We start from the raw sequence: 13,856 nt of genomic DNA on the forward strand, positions 1-13,856 counted from the left end.
TGAAGTCGTTTCTTCTTTTCACTCCCGGAATTACACTCTTTGAAACGGCAATGGCTGCCCCCCGACTTTTCCGTCCAGCAGCTCGCCTGCTTTCATCTCGACTTTCCGCTACACCCTTCCGCTCTACTTTCCAGAAGTCCGCCTGTGCGCCCTCGATCCTACGCGCTCGGGGATATGCGACGGAAAGCGGCACTAAGGAAGTTACTGTCCGAGACGCATTGAACGAAGCCCTCGCGGAGGAGCTTGAGAGTAACCCAAAGACGTTTATCCTGGGTGAGGAGGTTGCGCAGTACAATGGAGCGTATGGGATCACCTTCTCTTAGCTACTTGGTTTTGCTCCATATTTCAATCGCAATGACGTGCTACACTGTGATTCTTCTCTTCTGACCTTGTTCTTATCACTACAGATACAAAGTGACGAGAGGTCTATTGGACCGCTTCGGTCCCAAGAGGGTTATTGATACTCCCATCACAGAGGCGGGCTTTTGTGGTTTGGCTGTTGGCGCCGCCCTCGCTGGACTGCACCCTATCGTGAGTCGAAAGTTTACCTATTCGTGGATAGACCTGGACGGCTGATGGGTGCTTCACATCTACAGTGCGAGTTTATGACCTTCAACTTTGCTATGCAGGCCATTGATCAAATCATCAACTCCGCCGCCAAGACACATTACATGTCGGGAGGTATTCAGCCTTGCAACATCACTTTCCGCGGACCCAACGGATTTGCTGCTGGTGTCGCCGCTCAGCACTCCCAAGACTACTCGGCCTGGTACGGCAGCATTCCGGGCTTGAAGGTCGTGGCTCCTTGGAGTGCTGAGGACGCCAAGGGTTTGATGAAGGCCGCTATCCGTGACCCCAACCCTGTCGTTGTCCTTGAAAATGAGTATGTGCTGCCAGAACCGCTTGACGTTGCCGGACTTGAGCTGACATCTGGTTAGGCTTTTGTATGGTCAAGCATTCCCCATGAGCGAGGCTGCTCAGAAGGATGACTTCGTTCTTCCTCTTGGAAAAGCCAAGATCGAGCGTCCTGGAAAGGATCTGACCATTGTTTCTCTGTCCCGCTGCGTTGGACAGTCACTCAACGCTGCTGCTGAGCTGAAGCAGAAATATGGAGTCGAAGCTGAAGTTATTAATCTTCGGTCCGTCAAGCCGCTCGATGTTGAGACGATCATTCAGTCGCTCAAGAAGACCGGTCGCCTGATGTGCGTCGAATCCGGCTTCCCCATGTTCGGTGTCGGGTCCGAAATCCTCGCCTTGTCCATGGAGTATGGTTTTGACTATCTCACTGCTCCTGCTGTTCGTGTTACCGGCGCCGAGGTTCCTACACCTTACGCTGTTGGTCTTGAGCAGATGAGCTTCCCTCAAGAGGATACTATCGTTGGCCAGGCTGCCAAGCTTCTACGACTGTGAACTGGCTTTATGCGATAAATTGGAGGTGTTCCCAGAATTTGGAGGATCAAAATCATGCGTCTAGTACCCTTTCTCTATTGCAAGCCTTTCCATTGTTTCTTAATCTAAATTAACTATCCGAAACTGTACAACTACACTAGAGAATCGACTCCAACTCAATTTCTCAGCTTTTGTCAATTTTTTTCTGTGCTACCACCCTCTCGATCCACGGGACTTTCGATAGTAACAAAAGTACTTGGTAACCAAGAAATGATAGCGAGGCCAAAGCGTCATACATACTTACAGAATTTGCATCCAACTCAGGTTGAAGCACGAAGATGTCATGGCCAGCAACGCTGTCTCGAGAATATAACTATGTACATGAATAAAATCGCCCCATTCAGACAGAGAAAGCCCATAACTCCGAAGTACATGCTAGCATAATCATGAGGAGCGCCTATTGCATCTGCTTTATGCCGAATCGGTGGCAAAGCAACATCGTTCATGCTATGGTAAGCTCATTCTGAAACCCCGGGCACGGTGACGAGCACTCGGTAGGTTTGCGAGGATCATAGTAACTGGCCTCCGTATCGTCGTTTGCGTACTCCTCGTCAGTATCGCTTTCTGCATTGTCGCGCTGAGCTTCCGTATCCTGTCTGGGTTTGTTCCTAACAAATTCGCTCGGTTCACCCGCTCCTACCGGTTGGTCGGCGTCGTCGTCATCGTCATCTCCTAGGACATTTTTCCTCGTAGACACAGTAGCAGATACTGGTCCTTTGACCGTGGTAAAGGAGCTCTTGAATCCTCCTTTCTTAAACCCTCCTCCCCCACCGGGGCCCCCGGCTCCAGATGCGGGAGTCGTCCCGATTACTCTTAGTCCCGCCTCTGCATCTGCCTTTCTCTCGGCCCTCCTTGCCTTTTCAGCAGCATTAGGATCTCGCGACAATTGTTTCAAGTCTTGTAGGCGCTTGCGATGTTGGTGATCGTAGGAAGAGATATGAGCTTCATATTCCGGATGGCGCGAGTAAGATTTATTGCAAAGAGTACATGTGAAGGAGCTCAAAGCAGAGCGGGCCGATTCAGTCTGAAATTGTGCGCAAAAGGAATTTTTAGCAGTCTCTCAATAGATTTGAACAGCGCTGGGATTTCAAGTCATGATTTACCTTGGGAGTAGGATTTGTGAACCCTCTCTGGTACAGACAAGATAGAAGGAGTGAGACATCAGTAACCTCGCATTTCAAGTTTCCGAAACTGGATATCAAGGTCTTAACTCGATAACCGTTTAAAGCAGACGCATTTCAGGAAGCATACCGGTGCCATGGCAGTCTGACCTCATACAACAGGTCAATTCAAAGACAAAAAAAATATTGGTGAAGAAATTCTTGACGAGATCTATAGGAGGAGATGAATCGCAGGCGATCAACTGGTTGATTCAGTAACTGGTATATATTGGTAATGGAAGGCATCGACGTCTATCATGAATGGATAGTTTAGTATCTTATCATTACTATATTCTGCCGACAGAATAAGTACCGGATATCTCACCGCCGTACTCCAACCTAACTACCAGACACCTTGACTGATTCATGACCTGGGGATATCCTCTTCAACTGTAATATGTCAGAATAGATCTTGAAGTATCTATCTTGAGTATTGATAGTCTGTCAAATCGCCGGCAGACATGATAAATACCTGAAATAGCCCCAATAGTTACCTAAGGTTGGTTTGGGTTGAGTGGTGAAAAGCCGACAAGCCAATGATAGTGCAGTAAAAAACAAGGCACAGGACATTTGTAGGAGATACAACAGCCTAAGGACGGACACTCTCCCAATGCTACCTAAGGCTTGCTCATGATAATGACGATGCGATGAAGTTATGAGCCGTTTAATATTCATCGCAATATTCATCTGACTCGTTCTTAGCTAGAGAGATATTTCGTTCGTGATATACAATGCCGCCTCAAGATCTGTCGTTGCCCAAAGTCGACGATGTCGACACACGATCCTTGGTTTCCATGCAGGAATTGGATCCCTCTCCAGTCTCTGAAGAGTTTGGTGATATTGAAAATGGCGACTTCTTCCATAAGGCCCAAGACGCTCCACCACATGGTGGATTGTATCTTCCCAAACTGGGCCTCCGCGGGCATAACTGGGATTCTTGGTGTATGTTGGAAGAGAGAATGCTTTGGTCCATCTGCCGGTCAAGTGTAAGCTAATATGTAAACCTGCAGTGTCCGCCATTCAGAGATATTCCACATACCCGCCGACTTTATTCCTCACGTTACACTTTGCCAATACCTCGCTCATTCCTCTAATGACCCGCTCCGTGCCTGCCGCCGAAAACTATCTCCTCCTCACAAGGCCTTTGTACCAGTCGCCATCTCTTGAGCACGCCATTCTTACCGTTCCCATCCTGGCCCATGTTGCTTCCGGAATCGTCCTACGGAACATCCGTTCTTCCCGTAGGGCACGACTTTACGGCGCCGAGACAAGGTCTCAACGTTACTCACTCACTTTTTGGCCCCGTATGACCCTGCAAGCGCGCTTGGGCTATATGCTTGTCCCCTTGGTCGGTGCCCATGTTCTTGTCAACCGCGTCGTGCCGCTGATGGTCGACGGTGGGAGCTCGGGAGTCGGCCTTGGCTACGTTGCGCATGGGTTTGTGCGAAGCCCGGTTTTCTGGAACGTTTACTATTTGATATTTGTCGCCGTTGGAGTATGGCATATCGTTGGGGGGTGGGCAAATTGGATGGGGTGGAGAGTCACCACCGCCCGAAAGGAACGACTACACAAAAAGGGCTCACTCGAAGGGTACCTCGGCCACGCAGACAGCGAGCAACGAATGAGGAAGCAGAGAAAGATCTGGTGGATTGTCAATGGCATTGCAGTGGTAGGAGCATCTGTTTGGCTTGCAGGCGCGCTTGGAATCATCGGACTTGGAGGACGAGGATCCGGTTGGGAAGCGAGCAGTTGGGATGGTATGTATGACCGAGTGCCCATCATTGGGGCCTGGTTATGACCTAATCTTATTGTGTATAATTGACAGGCTCTGGGGCGACTACTCTCGGAGGGTGTGTATACTAGTAGGAAATATAATCAATAATATGTCAACATATTCATTGCAGTACGTGTTCTGCCGCAATAGTCGAATACAGACTATATAATAGACTCAATCTTCCGTACTGACAGGCAGATAATCCTCAGTTAGAAGATATGACCCATGTGTTCACTGTTGCATTTTATATGGTTATCCCGAAGGTTGTCGGGTCCGTGCGTTAGACATTTTCTTGACCTTTTTTTCTTTACGCTTCTGCTCCCCGCAACGAGCCTGCGGACCTCAAGCTTGTCAATGGGCCTGATTTAACTCTTGCTAGCTCGAAGCCGATGTGGATGAGTTCACTAAGACGGTTTCAAAGCTTGACAATATTCCAATCTATCGTTGGAAACATAAGACCCGAGTTCATTGGCTTTTCGCATCCCTCGACGATATATGCAGTGACCCACCGTCGCTCAGGCATAGTTTTCCCCCGATTTCATCACTCCGCATCTTCACTCATGGACGATCCAACAGCAGCCGATGGCGCCAGTCGACTGGTGCAGCATGATGGACAGGAATACCAGGCTGTGAAAGAAGGTCGAGCATACATTCTGAACCCGCCGACCCAGGCTGCAGCTTCCAAGGGGACGAAAAAGGACCTCAAACCTGAAGACCAGTTGCAATCTGTCTTCTACAATCCAATCCAGCAATTCAACCGGGATCTCAGTGTGTTGGCGATCAAGGCCTATGGTGAGCATGTGCTGGCCCTCAAGAAGCTGAAAGCCGAGAGGAAACGGAACGGCCCCAGCAGGGGGAAAAAGCGCAAGAGGGAAGACGAAGAGGACAAGGAACAAGATGAGGGAGACGTCGAGCAACCGTCTGCGGCGAATGGAAATATCGGTGCTTCTGTTTCAACCTCTGATCAGCAGACCCCGTCCTTCACAATCTTGGACGCGCTCTCCGCTACGGGTCTCCGGGCTCTACGATACGCCTCAGAAATTCCCTTCACTACCTGCGTGGTTGCGAATGACCTGTCAAGCTCTGCGATTCAGAGGATGAAGACGAACATCGAATACAACGGTCTTGGAAAGCTCATTAGACCCAATCTCGGGGATGCACGTGCGTACATGTACAGCCAGTTAAACCAACCAAGCACACAAAGTAGCGGAACTCACGCGGGCAAGTTTGATGTCATCGACCTAGATCCTTACGGTACCGCGGCTCCGTTTATGGATGCTGCTGTTCAAGGTGTCAAAGACGGTGGCCTTCTCTGTGTCACTTGTACCGATGCGGGCGTATGGGCATCCAACGGTTACCCAGAAAAGGCATATGCCTTGTACGGAGGTGTCCCCATCAAAGGATCGCATTCTCACGAAGGTGGACTGCGCCTTATACTACATGGACTGGCGACGTCGGCCGCGAAATATGGACTTGCAATCGAACCGCTTCTCTCCTTGTCTATCGACTTCTATGCACGTGTCTTCGTTCGTGTTCATCGATCGCCAGCAGAGGTCAAGTTTACCTCAGGTAACACAATGTTAGTTTTCAACTGCGACTCTGGTTGCGGAGCATGGACAACCCAGCCTCTGACGCAGACGAAACAAAAATTGGACAAGAAAGGGAATCCTTACTACCACTATGGGTTCGCTCAAGGGCCTACTGCAGGCACACATTGTGAACATTGTGGCTTCAAAACTCATGTGGGCGGCCCGATGTGGGCTGGGCCACTCCATAACCCTCACTTCATCCAGAAGATTCTTGACATGCTCCCCGATGTCGATAGAGATATTTACCATACCGTCGAGCGCATCGAGGGCATGTTAACCACAGCTCTTGAAGAGGATTTGAACCTGGACACAATTTCGAGTTCTGCCCCGACGGGCACCCTTGCAGCCGAGGAGGAGCTCACGGAAGTGTCTACGTCCCGTGAATATTCGGCCATTATTCCTCGGTCGGATCCGGCCCTCCGGGATCCGTTTCCGTTCTATTTCACTCTGAGTTCTCTGGCAAAAGTTCTACACACGTCAACTATATCAGCCGATGCGTTCCGCGGAGCTCTCCGTTCCCTGGGCTACCGATCAACGCGCAGTCATGCAAAGCCAAATACCATTCGTACAGATGCACCCTGGGACGTCATTTGGGAAATCATGAGAGAGTGGGTGAGACAAAAAGCCCCTGTCAAAGAAGGGGCAATCCGCCCTGGCACTCCTGGAGCGGCGATCATGGCGAGGAGTCGAGAAAACTCTCGAAAAGATAAAGGAGAAGACTCATTCGATATATTGAGGAAAGAGCTCACGTCTGCGGCTGAAAGTGGAAAGGATATCAGTGACCTAGTGACGAAAGTCGAAGCTGCGATCTACCGCTCTAGCCATAGACACCCTCCCCGCATTCAAAGCGCGGAGCTGCGTCAGCAGGCCGAAGGGCCCCAGCCCCCACAGACAGCACCTGCAGTTAAGCAAGATCTGAGCACGTTAGAGGTCGTTTTTGATGAGGCCCTGGGCAGAGAGGCGTCTCATTCCAAGAAACGGCTTGTCCGGTATCAAATCAATCCTCGGGCTAATTGGGGCCCTCTCAACCGGGCGTCTGGATGATTCTTGAATACCATCTTGGCTGAGCCACCTGTACTATAGCGTGAGAGTGAGAACATTTGCCAACGCACCCTATTGTCCTCGATATAATGCTAAATCACATGTCATCTGGCATACATATATGTGAAGATCGTCCGCGCCAGTTGGAACCGATGTACTTCTGGGAGTCTGCTGCTATGGAATCCACTCGGCCCTGAACTGAACATTCTGCGATTAGTTCAGTGACTTCACTTTTCGGAAATGTACATCTAGTCTTTCAACTAGAAGGAGATGGCATCGACCAGAACACAAAGCCACGGGAAGGGTGTTCAAATCTTCCCCTGTTGAAGAGTACGTGATGTGGATAATCACAGGCCAACACACGTGACTTATCATATGGGAGTGTAATCACTGCATAGAAGCACTCGGAAAGGTGAAAAATCTAAAGAAAAAAATATGTTGACAATTGTAGATATCCACTTTGCAATGTCGGCGGATGGGTCGTCATTAAGATTTCAGGTCTTGTACACGTATCTGTGTGAGAGTTACATTATTCGTCAGCTGAGAGTTTAAGGCGAAGCAGTCAGTATAGATCTCTTTCTTAAGTACCTATGAAAGCAAAAGAACATGATCTCAAATCACTGGAATCAATCACTTAAAAGCATCTAATTACATGATATCCCATAACATAGTAGTATACTCTATTCATCGACACGAACAATAATATCACCGTATCTTGCATACATTAACATTAGAACTTCGAGACTGCCACCGCGACAGCCTGAGAATCGCTGTGACTGATACTGACGCTCACTTGTTTAACACCAGCTTGCCTGGCAGCTTCGGCTGCAGCGCCGTGGAGCTAGGAAAATGTTAGTGGTAGGTTAAGAACCTGCGGTCATCAGAATGGGATAAACTTACGTTGACCACAGGGGCTCCGCTTGCATCACTCAAGATTTCGATATCTTTCAGAGGCGCACCGGCGCCCTTGCTGCACACGCCCAACGATTTGAAAACTGCCTCTTTGGCGCTCCACCGGCCAGCGAATGATGACTGTGGCGATGGTGCCTTGCGACAGTATTCTTGCTCACTGGCAGTGAAGTTCCTTTCGATGAAGGTTTCATTTTCAATATTGACGGCGTCAATGTTCTCCACGTCCACCCCTATCCTGGAGTCCTCTTCGGCATGAGCCTTCGCGAGCGACTCAACCATCTGTCTGGTGCTCTCAGCATCCTTGTCGCTGACCTTTGGAGGCACGGGTGGGAACTTCAATTCGGATGTCTTCTTATCAACGGCCACTCGGTAGTCTGGGTTGAGGAAAACGTTGCTCTGGATGTTATCTTCGTAGGGCGCCTTGTTCTTAGCAACGAAGATGCTGTTGTTGATCAGACCATTATGGAAGAAGCGATACGCCTTCTTTTGGCGAGACTCAACCTTCGCCTTGTACGCCTCGAACTGAGAGCGATCCAGGGTCGCGTAGAGGTACTTGGGGTGAATACCGATAACCTGAGCACCCTTCTGACCGAAACCGAAAGACGTGACGGAGAACGCTTTGATTCCGTCCGTTTGGATGCTACGGCTGGGATAAACAATGTAATCGAACTTCTCCATGACCTTATCAACGTTGTCTGCATTGCGATTGCCAGGTACCAGGCCGCTGTCAAGAACTTGCAGGCAACCATTGAACATCCATGCACCGGCGGCACCCTTGGGGTGACCAGTAAGGTACTTCTGGAATATACCAAGAACGGCATTTCCCTTCTTACGGCCCAGATGTTTCATCTGCTGGCAGATGACATCGGACTCATTCTTGTCATTTGCAACCGTAGAAGTACCGTGGAACGAAGCAACACCGATATCGTCGACCGTAAGACCCCAAGTAGCAAGTGCACCACGCAGAGGCGCAATACGAGAATCTTGTTTCCAGAAGTTGTTGCCCAGGCTGAATTGAGCATCCTTCTCTTGCCGCACAGCCTCCCGTTCAATGTGCCGGGCACGTTCCTGCATGTAATCGGATAGGTCAGATGACGCAAGCCCTTGCGCTTTCATGGCCTCAATCTCTTCTTGAAGATAGAGCAGTTCGGACTCTTGCCATTCCTTAATCTGCTTCCTACGCAGATCCAACTGGCGGCGACGGTACTTAATATCCAGCAAAGGCGAGGGGAATTTGCCTGGGTTTTCTCGTGCAGTGGTCAGAACGCCTTGGCCGGGGGCCGGAACAGAGCGGCCAATCTTGTCAGTTGCTGTCGTAGTCAGGGCAATGATACCATATATAGGCACTCCCATGTCTAGGGCAAGTTGGGCACTCATGATGAGCTGCATACCGCAGCCCTGCGACTCCATGAAACCAGCACGTGTGGTAGTTGTGGGTCGAGACATCTCTTGCGGGGTACGGCCATGAGCAAACTCATCCTCCGCATTGCTGGTGGCTTTCATGTTGGCAAATTCGTATGAACCTTCCTCTTGGAAGTCATCAAAACCGCCAACAAAGCAAACTCGGGCCTTGCCTTCAACAATCGTTTCATACCCGATGTCAACAGACTCCACAGCAGTGGCGCATGCACCCACAGGGGTCTTGATTGGTCCGGTAGAGGAGAGGAGCAACATGTTAACCCAGGCGCTCATTGTGTTGATGAAAGACTCCTGCAGAATATCCTTCTGGAGGGGCTTGTCCAGGTATCGATCCTTGTACATTCCTCGTAAAGCATGGGTGCCGCCAATGCCCGAACCAATGCAGTTTCCAACTTCAGACAGGTGCACATATTTGTAGAATTCATAAGGATCAGTGACACCAGCCGACAGCATAGCTTCAGCTGTGCAAACAAGTACAAAGAGAGTTACAGGATCAACCTGCTCTATGATATCGTCAGGAATACCATATCTCTTTGCATCCCAGCCAGTGGGAATCTGGCCAGCAACGAGGCGATCGAACTGCAAAGCTTTAGGAATGAGAAGGGTCGCTCCCTTCTTAAGGCGGACTGTGAATTCTCCGGACTCTGGAAGCTCAAAGATTTCGACCTTCTCGCCATGCTCGCGCTTGAATTCCTCCGCAGTCTCTTTCGAAGCTTCAAAAGGCTCGAGATCTTCCTGGATGACGATCTCCTGAAGAAGCTGCTTCTTCTTGGGGTCGTAGCCCTTGAAGAGTTCGGGCTCGATGAGTCGAATGCCAGAATGCTCCAGAATGTGCTTCTCGTACTTGGCCTTGACATCCTTATCATCAACTGGCTCACCAGTCTTCGCGTCGACCCAGCCTGAGTAGGCCTTGCCCTTCAGTGGGCCGTTGTGGTGCTTAATGAGGCCCATGATCCAGGCCATCTCAACGCAGCCCTCAAGCGAGAATTTGCCGTAAGCCTCCATTTCCCAACGGGTACGGGAGTTACCCCAAGGACCAACTTCAGCGAAACCGGTAACGACAACAACTTTGTCCAGGTTGACCATACCCCTGAGACTCTCGTTCAAAGGCTTCACGTCTTGCTCCCAGTCTGGTAAAGTGGGGAATTGGAACTTGATGTTTGCACGAGGCTCTGCGATCACCTTCTTGTATAGGAGTTCACTTTCCTCACCGTTGACAACCTTGTTTTCGATTGCAGTTTCCTTGATAACCGCTTGGCGAACATCGCTTGTTTCCATAATGTCTGTGCGGAGCTTGGTCATGAGACTCTTCAGGTCGGGGATAAATTGAAGGCCACCGTTGAGGTCAGCCCAGACCGGGTCGAGCTGACAAAGGTTGACAATTGCAGGCGCCATCAGGCCGAGCAAATTAAACGCCATTTCTTGCTGCGAGAAGGTGCGAACGCCGAGTTTCTCGACACCCTCAGCGACCATGTTGTTGCCGCTCATCAAGCCTGTGCCACGTGTCCATCCAATGACTGCACCACAAATTGTGAGGTAGTTACTCCAATTCTCCGAGTACCAGCGATTGAAGAGCGTCTCCAGAGCAAGTTTGGACTCAGAGTACAGACCGTCGTTCCCAAAGGTGCCGTGGTTTGGAGACAAGGGAAGGATGACCTGTGCTGGTCGAGTCTCAAAGCCATGGGTCTGCTTCTGGGCCTTGATGCAACCCAGGAGTCGCAGAAGATTGGTCAACATGATGCGATGGGCAAGTTCAGATTTAGAATCAATAGAGTCGATTTCCCGGCCATTTTCCGGAATTGCGGCAAACGGCACGACAAAGTCCAGGTCCCAGCCGAGACCCTTCTTTGTATCGTAGATATAGTCGACCAGAGCTTCCACATCCTGCTTGCTGCCTTGGTTGAATGGCACCACCACGAGTTGAGAACCACGCGCGCCATAACGAGCATACATGGCTTGGTAGTATTCGGTGACTTCCCGGGAGAATCGGCTTGTTGTTACAATCACCTTGGCACCACCGCTAATCAGACCTTGCAGAACCTCAGCTCCGATAGAGCCAGCACCAGCACCGGTCATCAGGACATTCTTGCCCTGGAAGGTCAACCCCGACCGAGCAGCGGACTCGAGCACGTCCAAGTAGATACCTGTGAGCTTCTTGTTGTATTCCCACCCGTGCTCATGCTTCTTCTTGAGGTGCAGGAAAGGTATAGTTTCCACCTTACCAGCTCTAGGGCTGCCATTGCGCTTGACACCGTTCCGACCAGCTTTCTTGGCGTGGCCATTCTCCTGTGGCATGATTTGGTTCTCGTTCATGCTGAGAGCGCGAATGACTTCCTTGTAAAGCGCATTGAACTGAAGCTGGGATGACTTGGACATGCGATGTTGCTTACGAATCAGCTTGTAGACACTCTTGAGGTCATTCTGCACTTTGGTCCGGTTACTGTATTCAGAGATGGGACCGCCCTCAGCCATCTGCTTGACGTAATGCTCCAATTTCCTGGCGCTCGCCCGAGGCACCTCTTTATAGGCAATATTGCCTCGGGCGTCGATTGTTGTCTGGGGCCCGGTGGGGATCGCAACGTCCTTATAGACGGGGGCGACTCCGAGAACCTCCTTGCAATTCTCGATAAGTTGCTGTCCCAGCTCCTTGGCGAGTTGATACGTTTCACCACGCTCAGTAGGACAGTTGTCGATGTGATACTGCATAAAATCAAGTAGGAGAGGATTGGAGCGGTTCATGATACGGATACACTGGCTGACGATTTCACGGTCCACGACCTTGAGCCTTCCAAAGATAATGTCGTAATACATGCTCAAAGCATCCTGACGAGCCCAGTTCCAAGACGAATCATAGACGCGAGCCTTTAGTGAATCGAAAGCTGGCTCAATACCAGACGCGTACACGTCACCATGTTCTGCTTGCCAGAGATCAAGCTGTGCTTGCAGCGCATTTTGAGTTTCTTGGGAAGCGATGAATGCCTTCTGGCCCGCACGCAGATCCATCTTCAAGTAGCGTGCAATGATCTCCAGCTGCTGCTTGAACAGTGCCCGTTGATCTTTCGTCAGAGCATCGATGGCGGCTGGGTCCATGAGCATGCCACCAGCACCGGACCCACTGTCGCTGCCAGCCGTAGGAGCAGAGAGATTGATTCCTGCATTGGCGGCATATTTGTTGGTAACGTCGTCGAGATATGCCTTCGCATCCGGCTCCGACCCAATTCGGGAAGGAGGCTCCATGGTGAGGGCAAGCAGGAGGACGCCATCTTGCCTACCGGGACCCAGGCCCCATCGTGTTTCCAGATATTTCCGAACAGCGGTAATGTTGAAACCTCCGGGCATTTTTGACGAGACTAGACGAGCAATGAGAGATGAGGACTGCTTGCCCAATTGGCCATTGAATGTCGCCTGCATCGAGGCACCCAATTCATCCAAGGGTGTGTCCTCAGGTTTCTCCGGCGTGGACCCAAACTCCTTGCCCAAGTCTCCCAGTATCTCATTCTGTAACGTGGACTTGCCTGTTCAAAAAGAAATAAAGATGATGAGTTCCAAAAGTTCAGTTGCATCACGACTTTCGAACGAGGGAATTGAAACGTACCTCCAACCAGGTCTTTGATGGCTTTGCTGAGAGGAACGTCGGATAAGCCCTTCTTCAACTTTTGTGCGACTAGTGTTCGGAGCACATCTACCGCCGTGACGGGAATATCGTCGACTGCTGCTGCTGGTCCGGCGCTGGGAGCGGGGGCAACTGCGGTAGGAGCTGGAGCTGCAGCTGCAACTGGGGCAGTAGGGGCTGAAGCTGCAGGTGAGGCAGCTGGAGCCTCTGCTTCTTCTTCGACAGGATCCACGTCGTAGTAAATTTCCTTCGCATCCTTGTTGTAGCAGAGAATTTGCCGCTGCACCGAAGTGGCAGCGTCATACGCTTCATACTTGGACGCGAGCGTCCTCCTTGCCATCCCCCCCAATGTGTCGGCGGGACCGATTTCCACAATCCGCTCTGTTCGCTTTTCTGCAAGAATGACATCCTGAGTTTCGATCCATCGCACCGGGGACGCAAACTGGTAAGCCAGAAGCTCAACCAGTAAGGTGTGGGCGAGTTCTTGTTCAATTTCAGGCCGCATGACTGGTGAAGTAGGTATCAACTACGATGAAGAGGTGAAAGGTATAGGCGGAAGCAGATCACCAAACGCCGGGAAGCACTGATCAATAAGGTGAAATGGGTTCGTAATACGGCCGTTGCTCTGCGAGCAAATGCTTCAAAAGAAACCGACGTCGACGACCACCGACGGAGGAATGGGACTCTCAATTAATAACTAGTAATTTGTATAAGGAAGTCAACAACCTTGGACTGAAATGGCCGAAGTTAGCAAGGTTTGAAAACAAAAAGAAAAGGGTAAAAGCAAAGTAGGAAGAAAGGCAAGGTGATTGCTACAGAGAGAGCATACTCTAACGTCCCTCTGTTTAGAATTTGAACATGGATACGGAGCGGTTGGAAATTTTGTCGGCAATGAAGAA

The 13,856-nt window shown here is 50.4% G+C and overlaps 5 protein-coding genes across 5 annotated transcripts; 3 read left to right on the top strand and 2 right to left on the bottom strand.

The window, feature by feature from the left end:
- Positions 1–50: 50 nt before the first annotated feature.
- NFIA_006440 (pyruvate dehydrogenase (acetyl-transferring) subunit E1 beta) lies at positions 51–1,410 on the top strand (the record flags this gene model as incomplete). The annotated part of the gene is made up of 4 exons (XM_001259174.1): positions 51–301; positions 408–531; positions 597–883; positions 939–1,410. The coding sequence occupies 4 exons, from the start codon at positions 51–53 to the stop codon at positions 1,408–1,410; spliced, it is 1,134 nt and encodes a 377-aa protein (XP_001259175.1).
- A 481-nt stretch (positions 1,411–1,891) lies between these two features.
- NFIA_006450 (putative C2H2 finger domain protein) lies at positions 1,892–2,709 on the bottom strand (the record flags this gene model as incomplete). Its single annotated transcript, XM_001259175.1, has 2 exons — positions 1,892–2,473; positions 2,701–2,709. 2 exons carry the CDS (start codon positions 2,707–2,709, stop codon positions 1,892–1,894), a joined length of 591 nt encoding a protein of 196 aa, XP_001259176.1.
- Positions 2,710–3,340: 631 nt separating this feature from the next.
- NFIA_006460 (MCP1 family protein) lies at positions 3,341–4,407 on the top strand (the record flags this gene model as incomplete). The annotated part of the gene is made up of 2 exons (XM_001259176.1): positions 3,341–3,551; positions 3,620–4,407. The coding sequence occupies 2 exons, from the start codon at positions 3,341–3,343 to the stop codon at positions 4,405–4,407; spliced, it is 999 nt and encodes a 332-aa protein (XP_001259177.1).
- A 536-nt stretch (positions 4,408–4,943) lies between these two features.
- NFIA_006470 (tRNA (guanine26-N2)-dimethyltransferase) lies at positions 4,944–7,016 on the top strand (the record flags this gene model as incomplete). The annotated part of the gene is made up of 1 exon (XM_001259177.1): positions 4,944–7,016. One exon carries the CDS (start codon positions 4,944–4,946, stop codon positions 7,014–7,016), a length of 2,073 nt encoding a protein of 690 aa, XP_001259178.1.
- Positions 7,017–7,743: 727 nt separating this feature from the next.
- Positions 7,744–13,462, bottom strand: NFIA_006480 (trifunctional fatty acid synthase subunit FAS2; the record flags this gene model as incomplete). The annotated part of the gene is made up of 3 exons (XM_001259178.1): positions 7,744–7,854; positions 7,914–12,859; positions 12,940–13,462. 3 exons carry the CDS (start codon positions 13,460–13,462, stop codon positions 7,744–7,746), a joined length of 5,580 nt encoding a protein of 1,859 aa, XP_001259179.1.
- Between the last annotated feature and the right edge of the window lie 394 nt (positions 13,463–13,856).

Source organism: Aspergillus fischeri, genomic scaffold (assembly GCF_000149645.3).
Source record: "Aspergillus fischeri NRRL 181 1099437636265 genomic scaffold, whole genome shotgun sequence".
Lineage (NCBI taxonomy): Eukaryota > Fungi > Ascomycota > Eurotiomycetes > Eurotiales > Aspergillaceae > Aspergillus > Aspergillus fischeri.